The sequence below is a fragment of the Aythya marila genome (genome assembly GCF_965140915.1).
Source record: "Aythya marila genome assembly, chromosome: 8".
NCBI classification, from domain to species: Eukaryota; Metazoa; Chordata; class Aves; order Anseriformes; family Anatidae; genus Aythya; species Aythya marila.
In genome coordinates, this window is record NC_139049.1 from 16,026,973 (window position 1) to 16,049,292 (window position 22,320).

General features: G+C 41.6%; 1 protein-coding gene across 2 annotated transcripts in view; it reads right to left on the minus strand.

Annotated features, from left to right (window-relative positions):
- Window positions 1–1,500: 1,500 nt before the first annotated feature.
- LOC309880616 (uncharacterized protein C1orf21) overlaps window positions 1,501–22,320 on the minus strand; it is a 105,936-nt gene continuing 85,116 nt past the window's right edge. For both annotated transcript variants that reach the window (XM_082765731.1, XM_082765732.1), the window contains exons 4-6: window positions 10,180–10,256; window positions 5,792–5,852; window positions 1,501–2,520 (exon numbers count right to left, since the gene is read on the minus strand). In XM_082765731.1, the coding sequence (XP_082621857.1) occupies window positions 2,482–2,520; window positions 5,792–5,852; window positions 10,180–10,256 (177 nt within the window). In that variant the 3' untranslated portion in view covers window positions 1,501–2,481. The remainder of the gene's footprint in view (window positions 2,521–5,791; window positions 5,853–10,179; window positions 10,257–22,320) is intronic.

Consider the following 22,320-nt stretch of genomic DNA (forward strand, 5'->3'; position numbering starts at 1 on the left):
GTAAAGAAGTGCCCCCTCATATTGAACCTCCTATGCTTCAGTTTGTGCCCATTGCCTCTCGTCCTGTCACTGGGCACAACCGAAAAGGGACTGATTCCATTCTCTCAACGCCTTCCCCTCAGGTATTTATATACATTAATGAGGTCTCCTCTCAGCCTTCTCTTGTCCAGGCTAAACAGGCCCAGCTCTCTCAGCCTGTCCTTGTACAACAGGTGCTCCAGGCCTCTGATCATCTTAGGAGCTCTCCTCTGACCTCACTCTGGTACTTCTACGTCCGACTTTTATTTTACCATATTCCACATTTTAAAGTTTCCCTAAGCTGGGATTCAGCTCCCTTCACTGAAAACTCTGCCTGAAGCAGCACAATAACATATATGAATGTTTTCACTCTGCACCTACCCAACTTCTTAGGTAATGTTTGACCTCCAGGTCTCCTCCCCAACAGCAAAGCGAACAGCCTGTCTCTCTGAAACACCCCTACGCCTCGTCTCCCCCCAACGCACTGCCACAGGGCCTTCTTGCTGCACATACACTTGCATTCACACAACTCAGTAGATAGCATTGGCTTAACAGGTTAAATGGCTCTATAGCACCAAGACCCCAGGAGCCCTACCTAAGGATGATTTGATGGGAGGAAGGCAGTGAAAAATCATCTCCACTGAGGTCAAGATCTCCAGGAAAGCTGCATTGCCAAAGCTGCTGCCAAAATGGAGCAAAGATTCAGGATCTGGCCAGCAATCTTTGACCATTAACAAGTTAAAGATGCATGTGGTGAAATCTGCCAATGAGGACCCTGATGCTGAGTATCTACATGGAAAACTACTGACACTACGGAGCACTTGAGTTGGCCCTGTCCTGTGAGGGACCACTCAGCTCAAACTGAGGTTGACATGTCCTCCCTACCACGCTGCCTCATCTGTGGCCAAAAGCAAAAGGAAAGCCCAGTGTGGGGAAGGAAGCATAAGCAAACTATGGTTTTTGACAGGCTCTAGGTGTGGGACAGCACTAATGGCATTACCAGGGGGAACTCACACAAAATCTTTTGCTGTGGACTGCCCAAACCCACTCAGAGTGAATGATGGAGGAAATTCTTTAGAGACGAAACTCCCTAATATTTATGAGATTTTCAGAAGTCAGAAGGGATCATTGAGGGACTCGGTTGAAAAACTTTAAGAGAATCTGGTTTGCAAAAGGCCCTGAGAACTAGGCCAGTGAAAAATGGAGTATTTTAAAAGGTTTTGCATTGCGTGCCCAAAGCTGACATCTGTCACATCAGAAATGACACTGTAAATGCAGTCTCTGGTCTGTTTGACATACACAGTCCCACACAGTGCACTGACATCAACACACTACTGAAACCTACATCCTGAAGATTCACTGCTTGGGATGCAGGGCAGACCTGGCACTCACATGGTATCGTAGTGTGGAGAATAAACATCAGCACAGGTAACAATCTCTTCTTGAAGAATAAATACAAAAAGTGTCTTTTTTCCTTGAGTGTTTTTTTTTTTTTTTTTTTTTTTTTTACTCATGACAGTATTTGTTAAAAATATTACATCTGCTTTTGAGAAGATAGCATCCTCTCTGTATAATATGGAAAAATAAACTCTACAGGACATGCAACAGACACCCCCAATTGACACAGAGCTGCTTTAAAAGATCAGATCCACAGAGTCAGAAATGTGAAGAGTTGGTTTTGCCTTCCCTGTTCCCAGGCTCTTAGAACAGTGTGTTGCATGAATGGTAAAAGACAAGAATACATAAAAACAGTAAAATGTTTATTTTCTTAGAAAAAAAGAGATTCAAAATGATTGTGATCACACTCCCATTCGTGCTCAGCAAAGCCAATACTGCAAGCTTAGTCCTTGATTAAGATACCTATTAAATGAAACTCTTTTCCTCTTAAAATACAAATTCCCGCTCCTGTATCACTTCCAGTATTTCAGTGATAACATGCTTTTAATGGATAATAGTTTCTCAGCTTTCTTCTGAGCAGAGAAACAAGGCCTGCCATGGCAAAACATCCCATCTCCAAAGCTTGAAATCACCAGCATTAATAAGCACTCCAGCCCGTACACGGACTGACAGACAGCTGTAGGGTGTTCTCAGATGCTTGAATGTTCACTTATGGAAGCTTTGTATAACACTACCTTATTAGATAGAAAACAGGCCAGAAGCCTTAATAAAATCAACAATGTCTTTCAGATTAACTTTAAGGATTTGCTGCGTATCTGGACACAGAGAAAGTGAAAAGTTGCAACAGGTTTTAACTAGCAGCAACAAAAACAGTTCCTTACGAGTTCTTAGCAATATTCCTCATCTGTTCATTAAGAAACACTGTAACTGAATGGAGCATATAATGTGGAAATGATCTTCTTCTGTTATGTAGTGCTGTTCGCTCTAGAAGACTTCCAAAAGGTGTCAACTGGGTTGTAATCTATTTACACAGTAGTATTCCTGGTTTGATTGGCAGAATTGGCACTATGTGACATCTTCCTCTTCTGAACAATAATCACGACCCTGGAAGGAAAAAAGCCAGGTATTTTGTAAATCACTAACTGAAGATACAAATAGCAAATAATACTTACAAATAACGTACTTCAGGTCTGTGAAACAAGGACACTTAAGTTCAGAGGTAGGGAGAAACTGAAAAACAGGCAATGGAGTTTGCGGAACTCCTACAACCATTTCTGGAAGATCTGCACAAAACCAGGACAGGAAGTCACTCCCTTTCTGTCACTGTGAATCTCATAATTTTAATTCTTCCTTTTCTTCCTTCCCATTCCTCCCGCTGTTCTGCTCTCTGGTTCAATACCTGACAATGGAGCATGCTGCTCCAGACAAGGAAGGAAAGAAGCTGAAGCCCAGGGTGCTGAGCAAGGCCCCGCCGCGCCGCAGAGATGCTGCGAAAGTAAAGCCCATGACTACACTCACAGCAACATGAGTTTCAGACAACATGAAAACCCCAGGAGGCCTTGATGCAGCTCCTGGCAGATGCTGGCAGCATTCCTACGTGAGCCAGCTTTCACCCTAGGTCCCAGCTCTGGTGCTGCTCACAGGTGACCTGTTAATTCCTTCTCCTCTTCTCTCCTGATGCTTTGCACACCCAGCTTTTGGTCAAGCAGAAGCTGCGTTCACCATTTGCCACCAGACCCTCACCATGTCTGTTGGCTGAAAACACAGAGCCGCACAGCCCCTCGCCATTTATTCATTCAGCTTTTTAATTGCCTGTTTGGATGCATGTTGCTATGCCACTGGAACATTGCCACAAGAAGCGCTCCGTGGTCTGTCGGGGATTAAATGAATTCCAGAACTCCTGTTTCCTGTGCTGTCAGCTCCTTAACTCTACCCAGCTACTCCGATCCTCCCACTTTATAATTCTGCCTTTCTCATCAGGCCTTCTTCCTTTTTTTTTTTTTCTTTTTTTTTTTTTTTCAAATTCTGGGACCCTGAGATTATCGGACAAGAGTCCAGTTGACTCAAGCAGAACCAAAATGTAGCTGAATGCATTCATAGCTGAGCATTCAGCATCAAGCTTTATTTTAGGATTTCTTTTTTCCCCACAAATCCTATGTCTTTAATTATCATAATTGCATAAAGTTCCATAATGCAAGTTCAGTCCTCGCTCTTCTCTCAAGGATAGACACTCGAACAGAGATACTAACAGATGTCTCCCCATGAATGTTTCACGGTGTTTTGACATGGAATTTTGGTAGGCAGAAGCTTCATGCACTGGGTGTAACAGTCTGATTTTTACCTTTGGGCTACGTTTGCAGAAGTTTATTCAGCTTTGCCATTCCAATACATGCAGCCAGGAAAACAGTACATGTGGAGTATCAACAGGCGATGAACTTTGTCTCAGAGAAGTTCTTCAGATCATTTATTTAAGGATATTTTGACCTCCAGGACTCATAAACACTTTGTTTTCAGTTGCTAAAATATCGGCTTTTGTCCTTTAGAATTTACACTTGGATTAAAGAAATTTTATTTCAGCCAGGCTTCCCTTTGCTAAATCCAAAACACACTTTTAATCTTCCTTATAATTCTTATTGTGCATGTTACAATTGTTGTAACTCATTCCTATTAAATGACCCAGCACCCCTCAGGTTTTCAATGCAATTTGAGGGATATCTCCCCTCTGACTGTAAGGTTTCTCCAGGTAGCCTGCAGAGTCAGCGACTGACAGTGTGTCTCTGTTACGAATAGTGCTACACATGGCCACGGTTACCAAATTACTATTACAACATGGTCTGGGCCCTCGTCAACCACGGGCAGCCCCCCCCTTCTGCTGCCTATTTCAGCTGAAATTAGTGAGTTGCTCAGTGATTTAATTCTTTTAATTGTTCCACTGCTCCTTCACTTCCACAGAGAAGGGGCTCAGAAAGCTGTTTAGGAATCAAACAAAACTAGTATTTTCTGATATTTTTGGCACTTGTGGCAGATACCTACAAAAACAATATATTGCTGGCAAAGACTAATTAGAAAGCAAACTTCTCTTATGAAGACAATTTTCTCAGGCACAGGAGGATCCCATACACAGCAGATCCCATGTTCAGCTGTGCATTAACCCCTGCCAATCTCATCAGATGTCAGCAGCTTGAAATTCAAAGGAGCTGTCTTGTCTCTTTCATGGATAAAACTACGTATTTCATCTTAATAGACAGTCTCTGGATCTATATGATAAATCAGTATAAGAGCCCTGGAGAACACCTGCAAGGATCTGCGAGCATGATCCAAACAGCAAGGAGACATGGTCAACTGTTTCTCAAAGTGGCAGCTGGCAAATGAATGGTATTACTGCCCTGAAACAAAACTAGAAAACAAAACTAGCCTGAATTCATAATTAGATACAGTCATTAGATGGGCTGGTCTGTAGATAAGATACATCTTTGGAAAACCCATTTCACTGGACATTCTGTGTTTGACATTATGGAAGGCGATGATGTCCAGAAAAAGCAGCTAAGTATTTATAGGGTGAATGCATTTGTTCAAAGGAGATGTAGCTCTATTGCAGATATGTATAAACTCTATTTTTAAGTGCATTTATAGAGATGTCACAGGTTAAGCAAAATCCTTCTCCTGTGAAATACTGGTATATATATTTATACCAGTATATACTTCTCTCAGGAATATACAAACTCCCAACTTCTCATCACATACTCTTCCTTTTTAATCTCATTTTTTACTTTTGTAAGTATTTTTTATTAGAGTAGCATAACAAATTAGTTGCTTGAGACAAAGAAGGGATTCACCCACCGTAGCACTCCAGCTCCTAAGATCAGGAGTGTGGGCAAAAATGACTGAAATTCAGAGTCATCCAAGTAAAAATCTCCCTCCTTCTTTACAATTCAGTAGTACAGATTACTTCAGTCAAACTGGGGAATCAAATATTTCATACCACATATTAAATAATGTATGCCACTCCAAAATATGAAGCATAAAGAGTACAACATCAGCTCAAGGTGTAAACAAGAGTTGAAATATCATTTCTGTTGTAGACAGGCAACATGATCCAAATAGCCCATTTCGTTCCTAAAGTCTCAGTTTCTCATCTGTGTTGTGGTATAACGATTCTTTAACGATAAATAAAGAAGCCGGGATTTTAATTTAAAAGACTTAGAACTTTATAAACAACGAGTGGTGGGGGGAGGGTGTCTCAGACCAGGGTCTCTTCAAGTACTGGAGGGTGTGGATGCTGTCCACTTCTCCTCCCCATGGAGCTGGGAAACCTGCCTGTCCACTGCCTGGGACAGCAAGCAAGAAAATGTATGTTTACTGTATTGTTCCTTACCTTTTCAATTTTTTCATCAAGCATTCTGAAGAATTCTTGTTGGCTTTCAGAGATGTGCATGCTGAAAGGCAAAGGCAGAGTATCAGTACCAACAGGACTTTTCCCAATTTAAAATGCTGACACTGCTGTAGTCCAGAACTGTCAAGGAACCTCACTGTAAGCTTTTACCACTGTGGAAAATAAATCACTTTATACTTTGGTCTACAATGACAGTTTTTTAATCTTCCCCTCCCCCCTCCTCTTTTCTTGGGTTAATCTAAGGTTTGCCCACAGAAAAATTACTGCATTTGGTTCTGTGTACATGTGCTAGACTTGGGATGGTAACTAGGACCTGTGTGCTTCCAGAGGAAACGATTCCCTTTGTCAGGCTGATTAGAGGAACTTACCAGCCTGCTACCTTTCCTTGGGCTTGTCCCTTTGTGTCAAGACAAGGTTTTGCAGACCACCAGCTTCGACAGCACAAAATTAGACGTCTGCAATGTGAAATTAAGGTCTAAATTACAGCCTTGCTCTTGAAGACTGTTACACTGTTACAAGAGCACTGCTACATCTGAGCTCTTGCTTCAAGTACCCATGTATGGCTTCAAGCTCAGGCTGGGTGACCCTGCAGACCCAGTAGATCACTCACTTTGATTACATGTAATTTTGCAGCATCAAGAGGTTTAGGGGTTAGTGATGGGGTTTTGCATTAGTGATTGGCTGCAAAAGACTATTTCTGGTGGTTTCTAAAATGCTGATGGTGGCACAAGACAATAAACCCTTCCCCAAGGGGGACCTGCAATCCCAAAATAGAGGAAGGTCAGACACAAAGGAAAGAATGAGAAAGACAAAGATAAGGATGTTGAACAGATGGGATTTGGTGTGTGTCTGCTCTGTTTAAGTTACAGGGTGATAAGGGCCTCTTGCCTGAAATAACGATATCCCTTCTGCAATGTGAAGGTGGAGCATCCTCTGTAAATGCAGCAAAGAGAGTCTGGGGAGCCTGGCACATAGGGTCTGCAGAGAAATGCCAGGTACTGAATGCAGGATGAAAAAGGAGGAGAAAAAAGGAAGGATGGGACACTGGTGCCAGTGATAACAGCGTGCTGCCAAATGGTCAGAAAGACGCACAGCTTTTGGAGCTTTTCTTCAACACTAAAAGCTGGTTCACCTTGCTCAAGTCCCATCTCAGACTCCTCTCCTTTGGTACAATCCTTTCAGCTGTAATGAGTTAATACTTCTCCCAGATAACCAACAGCTCACTGCACTTTCCTACAAAGCTCAGCATTCACACTTCACTTGATATTGGGATAAACATATACAATGATACACCTATGCTGGACATAAACAGAGGCTCAGTTCACAAGAGAAGTTCTCAGAAGTTGCATTAAAACCAAAAGCTGCTGATTCAGGTGAGGGAACAATTCACCTTTCAGTGGCTGTTGGAGTTTTTGTCTCCAGCTATCTGCATTTCCCTCCACCTGAGATAGGGAAAAAGTGCTTGTATGGGGCAGGATTGCCTGTCACTTGCACATTTGGGTGACTCAGAGAGGGGCAGTCCACCTCTCCCTGGGTAGGCAAGCTCTCAGCCCTGGAGACCCATTCACTTCATAGATGATAAAATAATTCTCAGAAGCAGTTGAAAAAAACCCTACACTTAGAAAACCCAGCAGACTGCAGAATTCAGTCCTCCAAGCATTACCACTGGACAGAAACCGCTGTTGGCAAAGGCTGCTGCCCTGTAGCGACTTCTTGGTCTGACAACTGAAACACAAAGACTTCTAAGCAGATAGAAGGCAGCGTCAGCATGAGCCCAGGTGTGACTCTGGTATATCCAATTTATAAGATGCAGGAATTTAGCCCCAGCAGAGACCCTGCAGGACCTGAATAGTATGGCAGGGAGGGAAAGGACCCACCTCGTAGCACAGCACTTCACGAGATGGAGAGAGCACTGGAAACATACTCTTCCCTTTGCAACAGCACAGACCCAGTTTCTAGTGAAATGAGATGATACTGTCGCAACTCACATCAACCATCATTTGTAAGGAAATTAAATGGAGGGGGCAAAAAAAGCGTTGCACTGCCATATACATCAGAAATCCCATTGGGGGTAGGCCATGATCTTCTGAAAAGTTTAGCTGGGCAGTAAGACTGATGTGCTATTTTAGAGATGCAACACACAAATGCTGACAGCGTGTTGGTTTTGAGGAGCTGTGTGAAATTATAAAAACGTTAGCAGGGAACTGACAGTGTTAATGAATACGAGACAGAAAACCACTGAATCTAAGCAGAATTTTTGGGCATTCCTTCAGAAGAAAATAATTTCCCCAAATAGAAATGTGGAAATCATTATTTTCTAACAAGCACATCAGAAGGCATGTGAATGCTTTTTCAGATGTTTCATGGCAGGCTGATGGAACACATTTTACGAAAACATGGGATTCCTAGCAGGATAAAAATGGTATGAAATACCACTTCTTTCATTTTATGCTTCAGGCACCGTTACTCCATGAGTTTCTAACATGTCTCAGGAGTCCTCACTGGAACGTACTTTATCATGTAGCTTGCCAAAGATGTCAGCACAGTCATTTTTGAGGATGAGCAAGTGCCTGAGAGCTCAAGGCATGGTGCAGGGATGAAGGAGGATCCGGCAGGTATTGGCACCCATCACGAAGAGTGAGGACCAGCTCCTTGGCCTTGGTCTATGGGCTCCTTACACACGTTGCTTTTTGAGTCCAGGGCTCTAGATATAGAAATCTGAATCCTCCTATGTATGGGAAGAGCCCTTGCAATCTTACTTTGGTACATAGTTTACTTTTTGTTTTGAAATAACACCCATTCTGCAAGAAGGGTCCTCCAAGAAACATCATTTCTGCGTTTATTTCTGCTCTTTTAGCTAAGTAGCCCTTTCCCACACAATGCTACCTTCCCCTTTGCAGTCCGAATTTTCCTGGTTTTCAGATTATAAACCTAAAAAAACAAATGTGCACATGGTAACCAGATATTTGCTGACTTTGTGATTAGGAATTCAAACACATGTACCTACTTCACAAAGAGAAATCCACTGGTACACATCAACAGTGTATTGTGTAAACAGCAGAGGCTTAGGCAAACAGTGAGTGTTTTACCCAACAACCTAATGTTACATTCTGCAATTCTCCTAGCAGCTTCCTTTGTTTTTGCGGGAATGTTACGGATTATTTACCTTTGCCAAACTATTATTTTTAGGAAGGTGCTTTTTGGTGAATGAAAGTCAGTTCTGATTTCTACAGGAACTTTTAATATTGGAGTCTGAGGATAGACTGGTGTCCCTGAACCCACACAATCCTTCTGTCCTGGGTGCATCAGAGAAGGTGACCCATGAAAAGGGATGTCTCTTCTTTTGGCCCAGGCTGATTTACACTGGCAGTCACAGAGGAAGGTGACTGTGCCTCAGTATCAAAGCACTTAAATGCACCTCTGACCCTGCTGGGAAGAACCAGGTGACAGTAATGAAACACAGTTTTGCTGAAGGGTGATTTTACCTCCACCTCCTTGCTGTGAACTTCTTTGCAATTACAACTGAAGCACTGATTTCTTCTGTTTGAAAGGAGGCTGAATTACACTGTCAGTTCAGTAGGAAATTATTGAAGTTTCCAGATTTGAAACTGCACACAATGCACTTGGTATGCAGCAAGTTAAAGTTAATAAGTGCCCTGAAGGCAGAGCATAAAGAACAGCACTTCTGCTATTGTTCAAAACTCAACAGCAAAGCTTTATCACCTCTTCGTTAAGAACGTGATATATGGCTCCACGTAATGTTATTTTCAACCCAATTAGTGATTAAAATGTAACAGTGATTTAGATAAGAAAGGAGCTACTACTAGCCCAGGAGCTAAATATTTCATGGCATATGCGATGTGTACTGATCTCAGCCATGGCACAGCACAGAACTCTGGCTAGGGACTGGATAAACCCTCAGCTGCACATCAACCCTAATTTTAGAGAAACAACTTCACTATTTTAAATGGAAAAGTTTGCCGTTACTTATCCCAGGGGTTTGTGAGGCTGTACATCTGATAACCAAAGCCAAGAGACAGCAAAAACTTCCCTGGGAACTTAACTGCTAGTATTTAGGAACATTAATGCATATATAATTTTGTTTATGCTTAAGTTGCATGGAAAGCTGAGAAGTAACACTGTATGGCACATCTTGGCCGTGCAAAGGACAGGACGGACACTGCAGGGATGTCAGCACCAATGCTACCCAGCTGTGTTCTTGTTCTTACCTGTTTTATTTAAAGTGGGTATGGATTTCAGGCTGTTGGAACCACCAATTGGTTTGTGCTTGGCAATAACTGGGAATTTCACAGATACTTCTTTAATCTTGCACATATTTGTACTAAATTGAAAATAAAAATAGAACTTACTTTGCTCTGGGTTGATGTACTAATCCTGGGATCTCTTTATTAGATTTAAGTCTTACATTTGAACTGGCACTTTTTTCCTGAAATACACAGAAAACACAGTAGAGGTACCATCAGTATTTATCAAGCAGCAAAGCACGACAGGCATTTGGCATCACTGCATCACATGCTGCTGGGTCCAGCCACTTGTGCAACCGAATGCGAAAAGCTCAGCAAAAAAAACAAAATTAAAGGCAAAACCATTGATGCTACAACCCTGTGAAACATGGGGCCATCACCCTGGGTGGGAAATTGTTAAATGTTACCAGTTCAGTGGCTGGGGGCTTGCTGCTGCACAGCCCCGGGTCATGGGGCAAGTCCCTGGGGGATTTGCAGCCATCGAATGCTGCGCTGGCTAATGGCCCTCCTGCAGTCCAAGTGCACCGGGGGCTGCTCCTCACAGAGCTGTATGAACACCGCCACTAATTAGCACCTGAAGGTAACGAGGCAGAGCCCCAGAGTCACCCAGACCTGTAGGTTTGCTCACAATGAAGGTGAGACACGAGCATTGCGGGGAGAACAATGTACGGGAGAAAACATATATTAAATATGGGAGAAACCACACGTTAAATGTTCCAGCGAAGAGGAGAACACCAGTGGCAGATTTTACTGGCTCAGCCATGAAACTGGACACAAGGGGCCCAAGCAAGGCCACCAGAACATGTTTATCAACAAGCACACAATCGAGTCCTTTGTGGAGAACCAGAACCACTAAAAACACAACAAAACATAACAAAACGGTGGGGAGGGAAAAGAGTTGAGTCCAGAGCCAGCATTTCAAGGTACCCCTTGCTTTTGTGCCAAAAGTTGCTGTGAACCAAAGTGCATATGCTTCTGTTGTCTGAGAAGACTTGGAGCAGGATATAGCCCTTTTCACATCAGCACAGTGTGTTAGGGAAAGCTGATGGTACAGATGGAAGAGAGCTGAGTTAAATTTTATAGCCCACCCGCCACACAAATCCTTCTCTGTTTCTTCAGTGCATCAAGCCCGTGACAATTTAAGAAATGTAAAAGCAAGAATTAGTGCTTTTGTGGGTAATTTTGACAGTTTTGTTTTGTCTTATTTAGTCTTTGAATGTCTGAATGACACAACATGATTTATAAGAGGGCTACTAAATCACTGAATTAAAAAAAAAAAAAAAAGATAGACTGTCTAGCAGTTAATATTTTAATGAATAATTCTACAAGGAATGTAAACATCAACTACCTCAGCATATTTAACACTGTTCAATGGATATCTTCTAATCCTCCCAAACAGAAAAGTGTCTTGCATGAAAATAACAGTGAGAGAGAAACAAGCCTTCCTTCCCAGCCCTACCAAGCACCCCTGCTTCCCTCAGCCACTGCCTTCCCAGCATCCTATGACAAAAAGTCAACACAGCAGAACAGAAGATGAATCCATTTGCTTTCAAAGCATCTTTGAATTTTAGCTGTGAATGACTCTCTATCTGCACGGTGAACTCATTGTCAAGCAAAATAAGAGAAGTAGGTTGCACAGGGAAGAGGACATGAAACCCAGGAGCCAGATGAACTCCAGCCTCATGCACCAGGCAAGCCCAGCCTTTATCCGCAAGTCTGCTCGGCCAGCTCATTTGTTCTCCACCAAAAGACTACTGTGAATCCATTGCTCCCATTAAAAGGCAAGGAAAGCTCTGATTTACAGCTCCCGCGTCTGGAGCTGCGATAAATCAGGGTGACACAAACCCAGCTTTCCACACCTCCACTTGTGGTTTGGCGTCAGCGCAGCTCTATCAGTAGCTGGCATCAGCACAAATCCCAGTATATAGAAACTTCTGTCACTTAGGAACAAATAGACAGACACAAGAAAAATACATATTGCCTTCTCTATGTGGAGCCCAGAATGTTATTTACCATATTATCAGACTTACAAATGGAGATAGAAATAAAATTTAGGTTTACTTGACTTCAAGAGTGCAAAGTTTATTCTTTCCCCTCCTATTGCTTCTGATAATTAACAGGCCTCAATTATTTATTTCTTACAATTCTTCTGTTTAATCAGAGAACATGTCACCTTTTCCATCTGCTCCTCAGCAGGAGTAAACAGAAGAGGAATTAGGAGAAAAATGAAATCCAACCAGCCCCCGAATTGGCTCAGTACTTTGCTCATACCTCTTATTTACAGCACTGATACATCATTACGTTGACCAAAATATGGGCTTTGACAAAAACAGATATTCAAAAATAATTCTTCAAAATACAAATAAATGGAATATTTTTTCCCATCGCTGTTGAAGAGACACTGATTCATCAGAAACTAATGGTTTGGATTCTAATTTCAAGCAAAATCAGATGGTTTGTTAGCCACAAGCCATGGCTGGGCTAGCTCACACATTCACAGTTACTACCAAAGACTTCCTCATCCCCCCCATATTTCCGGGCCCAACCCACTGCGTAATTCAAAATACTTTTTGAAGTAATTCACCTGCACAAGTAAGTTGTTTAATGGCAGCATCAGGCAGCGATGAATTTTAGCAACATCAACCACAGGTTACATCTGACAGACAACACGATGACACCCAGCTGACAAACCCGAAATAGTTTAAGGCAGTCGGATTGCTCTTTGAGGCTGACCGGACCTGGGCTGAAGTGTCACTTCTCTCAGTTCAAACTCATTTTCTCTGTCTTTGAGGCACATGAGTCAGTGATTAACACTGAGTAAGTTACCATGCATCTGCAGAACTGCAAGTGTTTTCAGAGTCCTAATCTGCTGCAAGTAGAAATTAATATGTAAAATTTAGCTTTTAATCTAGCTCTGCTTATACGGATTATTTGAAGGAAACACATTAAATATTGCCTCTCACCACAACTTTAAAAATAAGCTATGCAGAATGCTGTACTTGGATAGAGGCATTAGCTAGTCTGTGGTAAGAAGGCATTTTACTGGTAAGTGGGCATTTTACTCCCCATTATTTCTCAAGTAATCATTATCAGGGTAAAGCTGTCATCAAATCAAGGTGATTTCATCTGATAGATTCGTTAATTATTGTTAATCTCTACATAAAGAATGTGCCATTTCAGAATTTCAGGGTGTTAACAGATGGCAGTGATTCCACTGCCAGATGCTATTAACACAGCAACAGCCACTACTGCCATTATAATTATGTATCTGTCAGCATTCCCCTTGATGCTTCCCCTCTTACAAAGCCATGGGAGCTTCATTTTAGGCATTTTCTTTTCTTCCTCAGATTACCACAGATGGACACAAGTAAGCTGCAAACAGTCTTTCTGCTTGACTCGAACACTCATGACCAAAAGCTTAATAACATAGGGCCAATACAGAGATGCTTTCAGATATTTAGTGAAGAGACTACATATCATTTTATGTGTTTTTTTTTTTTTCTTAATTGATGAGATTGTCCAGAGAGAAATATTAAAGGTGCAATTAGCAATTCTGCCACCTAATGGCTAATTTTCATTAACCGGCAATCACATTTTGGTCTTCAGGTGTTTTTCTCCAATGTTGCAATAACTGAGCAAATATGCAACCAAACGGGAAAAAAACACAGAATAGTAAAACTTAGTGCAAGAAAAATGAGCTTTTTTTGTTTCAACACTATTATTTTTGCAACTCAGAAAAGGTTCAAGTATCCAACTTGCAGCTGTACCATGGAGTCACCAATGTCTGTAAATGGCACGTGCACCAAAATTAGTACTGCTTTTAAGATACATTTACATCTGTAAACTTATGTTTTGCTACTAAAACACGGTCCACAGAAACATAAAGGGTACGGACAGTGATCATATTTTACTCAATATTGGTAGTTTACAACTATTCAAATACTTATAAACAACATTCCTCATTTGTATCAAGATTGTGTTTTCCTTCGAAGCAGCCTGCAGCACCTTTCAAACTGGTTTCTGGGGCTATTTGATTTACTGTTAAAATCACTCAGGGAAAAAATGATATATTTTTTTCTATTTTTATAACGTACCATTCTTTAAAATAATAGTAGTTGAAAAGAAAGAACAAATGGCTCAGTTAGAAAGTCTGAAAAATTAGATGTAAAATTTCAGTCTGACAGCTCAGCACTTTTTGTGCCCCTCAGTTATGAGAACCAGCCTCAGGTAGTGATATTTTACATGGATTATCTTGATAAATGAGGGGGAACATGGGAGAAAGACAGACTTTACTGATTGTACAAAGAGTTTCCTTGCTCTCTACATATGCAAGCACTGACTTTTTATATCCCTATTTGCAGGAAGTCTGTACAGGCCTAACAGAGCCTCCTCCTTCTTTCTCCTGTTACTTGGAAGCAAAACCGTCTGAAAATGTTATTTAGGATAACTTGCTAACTTTATAGTGCAGGGGCAAATTGAACATTGAAAAATCTCTGACGCTGGTGAAGGGGGAAGAGAATTACTCTTTAATCCCATTCACCAGATGAATCACATTATCCCTACCATAATGTGTATACATACATACACTGTGTGGTCCAGAAGGGAGTCCTGGGGACACTCTCAGTAAGTCAGAGCATGGCATGGAGTGTGTACATCAGATAGTGCTAACACACAAAGCCCACCCTGCTCCTCCTCTCGGGATCCTATCCAAGTCATAAGGGACAATGTTCACGTTGAGGAGATGCTTCAAAAAGCTGTTATCATCCCCATCATTAGAAGGACCTTATACCTTTCCATGGTAAGTCTATCAACATTGGTTATGAGAAAAGCAAACATTGGCACAAACTCCCCTGATCTCCCAAACACATCCCAGATACCTGTGACTACTGATATTTCACAACGTGGACTCAGTCACGTAGACTCCTGAAGGCACAACCATGACACAAGTCAATGGGTGCTGGCACTACTCCACTACTGACGCACGTCTTGCCCCAGGCTCCTAGAAAATGCTGTCTGCCAAGGGAGCCCCGTTTTGGGGAGCACCTTGCACTGAGCGTTAGGCCAAAATTTCCCCAACTAAGAATGAGGGACCTGCCCATGATGCCTTACTCTTGTAAAAGGTCTTTCTTAATAAACTGGACATTGGAACAATTTTTTTTTTTTGAGTAGGTTTGTTAAATTTTATTCCCAATTAACAAAATGGGAGAAAGTGAAGGCTGAAGACTTCTGGCTGAAATTGTGGCCATTCAAGCATGGACAGGGGAGGGAGAAACAGACACACAGCTGGGCATTTATTTTGGAAAAGAATATGATTCCACGAGCCCAGCCAACAACACGCTGGGGGCCTGCACAGATGCCAGGAGCACAACTCGTATTTGGCAGAGAGAAATCCTGTGCTTTTATCAGCAGTCCATGGTTTCCTCAAATTCATTCCAGAGGCCTCATCCTGAAACATGCTGCTCCTTGCCAGGTACTATGGAGAATTTTTACTGTAGTGACTCTAGCTCCTGAAATGTAAAATGGAAGAAAGGGATTCTGAAAACACACAAAAAAAATAAAAAATAAAAATAAAAAAATTACTTGAAAAGTGATAAAAGCAGGTCAAAATGGGGTGAATCCTGAGCGGCTTTCTACAGCCCACCAGAAAGTCGTCCATATGCTGTAATCTGAGAAATGCTTCTTTTAGTGTTTATTTACCAGTCAGTGATACCCTATAAGCACGCATACACCTATTCATCTTGCTCAGCAAGGTCTGATTTAAAGTCAACAAGAGTTGTTCCATTGAGTGCTGGTGGCTTTCAGCCCAGGCCTTCAAAGCACAGAAGAGAAACAGTTGTTGTGCCTGTACAAAATAAACACAATCCACATGGAGATACTATCACCAGATAACCTACTGCAGAAGCCAACACAGCAATTCAAGGCAAGCACGACTTGGAAGAATAAAATGAGGCTGCAGAAGCGTATTGGGTACAAGGGCTGGATGAATCTGGAGACCAGACAGAAGAAAGAAAAAAATGAAGTAAATAAAAAACTACCTGAGAACTTGCTCCAACCTCTGAGAGCAGTTTGAACAAAGCCTAATTTAACCCTCCAAGAGAGTAAGCAAACAAAGCGCTTGCAGAGTGTGGTTCTGGCTGGAGGCAGGGTAACAAGCATGCTCTATCTGCAGGTTTGGTCTCATTTCAGTTCTCACCCTGCTGGCTCCCCTGCATTAATCTCCCTCTTCAAGGATAACTTACCTGCCGTTGCCTGCTTTCTGCTCTGGCTGCCACCCTCCTGCTTTTTTTCTTGGATCAGTTGTTTGCATATTGAAAGCAAGATCAACTAGTGAGGTAAGTAATTTGTAGTTGCTTTTTTAAATCCTACAGAGGTTAAAACCAGGGGGTGATTATTAGAGAAAAGCCTACTGTGCCTCTTACGCTTAGTTCAGGTTGCAGGATAGCAACAAATCTGAAAAGTCCAACCAGAAATGTGAAGTTAAAAAGAATAAATAAATAAATAATAATTAAAAAAAATAATTAAAAAACAACAACAACAACAAACAAACAAAACAGCAAAGAGGTCTCTCCGGAGAAAAATGAAGGACTTCTCCTGCAATATCTCAATACAGTTCACTCTCAGCCAAAGTTACTGGTCTTTGAACTTTGATGAATAGCATCACTGAAGAGCAGGAACAAAAAAAAAGAAAGAAAAAAAAAAGGGGAAAAACTATCACTAAAGGGTTTTCAAAGGGCATTAATATTTACCACATCTAACAGCTAAAAGTTTTTAAACTTACCCATCAGCTTTTCAACTCCTCCTCCCCCACTATGAACATGAGGCTATTTGGTCATGGGAATTCCAATGAATTTTGTAGAGTAACCATATACCAGGAAGGCTAAAGACAAACTGAAATGCAGACATGGGAAGAGCTGGCATGAAGACAGGAAATGAAAAGAGGTAAACAGATGAAATTAATGATAAGGAACATAAATACATATGACCTTTATTTCTATCTCAAAGTTCTTTTCTGCAGATAGATTGCCAAACTTCAAGGTGTCCCTTACAGAAGATCAGAAGTGTGATTACTTGAGAAGTGCCTCTGTTCTGTAACAGGAGGTTTGCACCACCCTAAACTTCAGGGTTTCCTGGTTCTCAATTTCCAGAGGGCAACAGTCTGCAAAATGAAGTTGAGGAACACCCCCTGTTAAGCTTTGCAAGGGAAAAAACTGACTGAATACTGGCCCTCACAATTGTGTACAACAGATACCAAGGTGATATGGGATTGCTCCAGGGCATCAAGAACATTTGCTTTCATTGAAACATATCCAGAATTATTGTGAAAAACATGCTGTAGGCAGAAAGGAGACCTGCTCACCAGCTCTCCTAATGGATCAGACCTTTAATGGCTTTGGTACATCAGTATGGCTCAAAGTTTTATCTAGCAAATTAAAAATAGATGGATAAAAGTTAAAAACTACATTGTCGACAAATTACAAGATTAGATTGACTCCTGAGAAAACTTCAGAGGTTTTTAGGGTACTTAGCAACAAAAAGCACAATCAACCTTGCTCTTTTCTGGGTATGTCAGTCTTCTGGATTGTACGGCCACCCTGGATAACAAAAACTGGCTCAAAATTAACTTACTGCTTATTAAGCCTATGTCATTAATTATTCTCTCTCTCAACAAGCTTTCACAGAAATACACTCATTTACAGTAAATGTATATATTACTCATACCCTCGTATTTCTCACGTATGTCTCCCAAAAGTAGTTTGCCATCAAATGTAGTAACGTGGAAAGAGCTGGCATTAACTATGAAACAAGGGTATGGCGTGAAGTCTGTAAAACATTTATAGCCAGGAATAAACAGTGTAGATGGTCTTAGAAGTAACCTGGAGTATTATGCAGCCTGTCTGCAGCAGGGTATGTATCCAGTATTTCCTGAATAAAGCACTTTGCTGGCATGGCAAGCAGGTTATTGCTACTACAATTTTTGCAGAGCTTTTTATTGGGATGGCTTTGAAGAGCTTTATGCCCTTCAAAGATATACAAGAGAAATATCTAGAGAACTAGATGTGCTGTTCATGGATTTTTAAATAGCTGGACCTAAAATTTCATCAGAGGCAAGACTGAGCTTCAACAGCCTGCTTGCAGAATATGCTCTGCACCCACCCCCCACTGGAGAAGCAGTTCCCTGAGAGGTGCCTCCAAGTCAGGCACACACAAGCACAGCACCCTGAGATCTTCCTGCACTGCCAAAGCCAGCCAAGACCGCTGACAAACACAGCTCCTAAACATGTGAAAACTATGCTGCATATGTCAGGCTGATGCCGAATGGACACTGCTGCTAACATCTTCCACTTGCTGTGTGTCTGACAAAGGAAATAAAATCATATTAATGTATGTTTCAAAACAGCAAGAGTTCCCTACAATAAGCTCTCATACTACCAGCACTGTCCAAAGTGAAAATTTTAAAATTTTTGGTAGATTGCAGTTATGTAAATGCCATCACTGGAGCACATTTTCAATGTCTGCATTGTGCTCCTCTCAGTGTCTGTTTTATTTGCATTAATTCTAAAATTTGTAAGTGGTGCAAAATTTAAGGCCCAAGAGAGCAGAGTTACAGTTCTCGCTACATAGGCATAACAGTGTGAATATTATTAAGTGTGACAAATATACCATGACGTACATGTGAAGTATTATGGCTGCAGGAGGAACCTTAAACTGCTGTATATGTTTTGTACAATCTTTTAATTGCTTTGTTTAGCTGTTGCTTCTGAATAATAGAAAAAAAATATTATAATTTCCCAATGAATACAGCAGCCTGCTCAATTACTGAGCTTCCGGTCCTCAGGTGTATAGGAATGGATTTTCCCCGGATTTTCCAAACAAATTTATCTCAGACTAATAATGAGAACAGATATGGTATACAGCAGAATGAAAGAAATCAAAAGCCGTTTAAAAATGTTATAAGCTATTTCATTCAGTTACAGAAGGTGGGTTTTTAAGTGTTTGTCTCCTCTAAGTTTCCTTCGAAAAAGAACAGATAAATAAGTGTGTCTCCTCAGTGTTAGCAAAATAGGGCACCAACAAAGTCAACACATTCCATCCAGGATGAACAGAAATAGCTTTGGATGCTTGGGATATTGCAGATTAGAGGAAGATAACCAAACCAATACTGGGTGAAAAGCTACCTTAAAATTGAATTGCAGGCCTGAAAATACTGATGTCCAACATATATTTAAGAGTCACTATGTGACTGTGTGCCTGATAAGCCCATCATTATCCACTTTGATTTTACAGTGCCCGTCAGCTCACCTTCTGTACTGCCTCTTCCCAAATCCTCACAGGTAGGGGAGGGCACAGAAAAGACTCAAAATGAGCTCTGCCCGCTTTTGCCGGAAAGCAGCAAATCTTCTTTTGTCTAGTAAAACATTAGTGCTGACACTGCAGCTGCCATGCATCAGTCCCAGCAGTGGCATTGCCATGGAATGGCATCTGCTCCCTCAGGAGAGACTGGCAGCAGGAGAGGAGGTCTGATACACCACACGAGATCAGCATGGCCAGGGATGGGTCCACCACGCACCCACTGAATGCCAGCAGTCCCTTGATCAAAATGTGAGATAGCATTGTGAAACGGGGAGATCAGTCACCTGAAAGCCTCCCATGGTACTAAATAGCACTAAAGGAAGACATTTCAGAGTACGAACAACCCGAGGGCATCTAAACCACTTGGTATCTAAACCACATCAAAGGATTTCTGTCTAACTCGTTCTCCAAACCCCAGTACTGCAGGTTTTCTCAACAGCCTGTCATTGTGCCACTTCCCTGAAAGTTCAGACATTTTCCTTCTACCTAGCTTAAATCTTTGTCCAATGTCTTCCCACATTCCTGCGATCACAGAGGAAAGATGACTGTTATGCCTTTTAAAGTAACCTTTTATATATCGGGTGACTTGCATTTCCTTCTGTATTTTAGGCTAAACACATCAATTGATTCCATCTTCCATTACAGCTTACGTTTGCTAAACCTCCTATTCTTGTCACTCCCCTCTGGGCTCTTTCCCTTCTGCCTATATCTTTCCTACAGAGTGTGCTTCCAATTTCAGTCACAGTATTTAAAGCCTTACTGAAGTCAGGCCGTATCACGTGTTTTGCCACATGTGAGAGCAAGACAAGCTCCTGTTTGTCTTGCATCTCACAAGATGCAAGATGTGGCATCTCAAACCATTGAGGTTAACCCAGCACATCCAGAGATGGCATATCTCTGCTAACAGCAGCCCTATCTGAGACTCTTGAACAAACAGACGGAAGCTACATGTGGCTCCACCAACTATTTTTACTTTCGAGGTTTCCCTAAAAATAGAAAATATGCTTAGCTTTGAGAAACAGGGTAGATCACATATTTTGGGGTTGCAAGCCCAACTCTTTCAAAAACAGAGGCAGCACTGGTTCAAGCCTCTTTGACTTCTGTAAGTGTACTCAGCATGTACTCATTTTGTTACTGGAAAGCATGGTTTACAGCTGACATGTCCCTAAGTTTTATTACCACATATGCAGGCGACACCTATACGCTGTGCATTCATACCTCAGAAAAAAACGAGGCAAATAAAAGCTGCAGGAGAAATAAACAGATCTCAGCTTCTCTAATGGGTACCTAAAATTTGTGGTATGGTGCTCTCTCAAGTCAAAGAGCTGTAAGGGATGATCTGTCTTCCTGCCTCAACCATCGGATTACTAAAACAAACAAACAAATAAACAAACAAAAGGCCACAATGCTTTAGTACAAACACATGATAATAATGTAAAATATCTGTTTGTTCCATGACTCACAGTCCAACAGGTCTTCCAAAAATTAACAAAAATCCCATGCAACCAAACCATGCACTCTTACATCATCTTCAATTTTCCTATTTCTAATCAAAACCAGCTTTCAATTCTGCAATTTGGCTTTCAGCCATTTGCAGATGCCAAGTTTTAACACAAACTCTATTTTCTTTTCAAGCCAGGAAAGTACAATAATAAAAGCACCTCTAAAATTTAATAGGGTTTTCCCATCCCAGGAATGTTCAAAAAATTATGTGCTGTCATGTTACTACCATGAGACGCAATATTGCCAAACATGAAAGCTATCTGCCTGAGTCAGAAGCATACTCCAATGCACATTTCACAGGAATGGTACTGAAAAGTAGGAGAAAACAAGAGTTTAGTAAGAAAATAGTCCCATTTTTCACTACAGTTGTTGCGGTATTATCAATTGCTTCCCTACACTTAATTAACTACTTGCTTAATCTCAATGTGATGAGAACTTTAATTCAAGCCATATACTACATCAGTGATCCTAACAGCAAAAATAGATTTTATTAAAGTCACCGAAGCCTCACAATCCCTCTGCCTTTTTATAACAGTATGAGCCACACAAAAGCAGAGCAGCTGCAACAGGCGAAGAACCTTCTCCGATTGCTGCTAAGAGCATTAAAAACCAACATCTACTTTGAAATCACAATGTGAGTATGCTGTAATCAATATTTCTTGCTTGTTCATGTCTCTGGCAAAGCGAAAAGCAGCCAAGACATGGCTATCAGGGCTCTACAGAACCTATACAAGCGTTCTGCCAAACACCGCAGTAGGTCTTCTGTTCTGTGCGATGAACTCGCAACTTCTGAACAACCCTCAGCAGAAATGATGTATAACCCTTCCTTGGCCTTTCTTTAGGAAGGGAAGCCCTGGAAAAAGGCACATGCTGCAAACTGCCAATAACAGACAAGAATTCACACCTCAAGACCCAGCAAGCAGCACACTTGGCCTTCAAGAGGCAGGCTTATCAGTCCCGGTGAATGGATCATGCAACTTTTACTAAGACATTTAAAACGCCGTCCTTTCTAAGCTTGGTGCTTAGCCAATTCTGACAACATTCGCCCCAAACTTCTCAACCTGAAGGACTGCAGGAGCAGTTTTGAAACGCAGAGACGTGACCCTCGTGTCAGGATCACCTTCCTCCCTGCCAGAGCAATGTGGGGTGGCTCTCACTGTCTGCTGGTGGAGAGCGCAGCCTCTCCCACTGCTGAGGCTACTGCACGCAATGAAGCAGGTCCCTGAGGAATCAAATGGATTTGTTGGAATCTTTGCTAACAGTTTTTTGGGCTCTTTGTAATACTGCTCTGTTTGTTCCAAACATCTGGGAAAGGCAAGCAGGGAAAGAGAGCCAAGAGAGAAGGTGGGCAAACAACCAGCCACAGGATGGGCATGGAGGCCAGCACAAGGA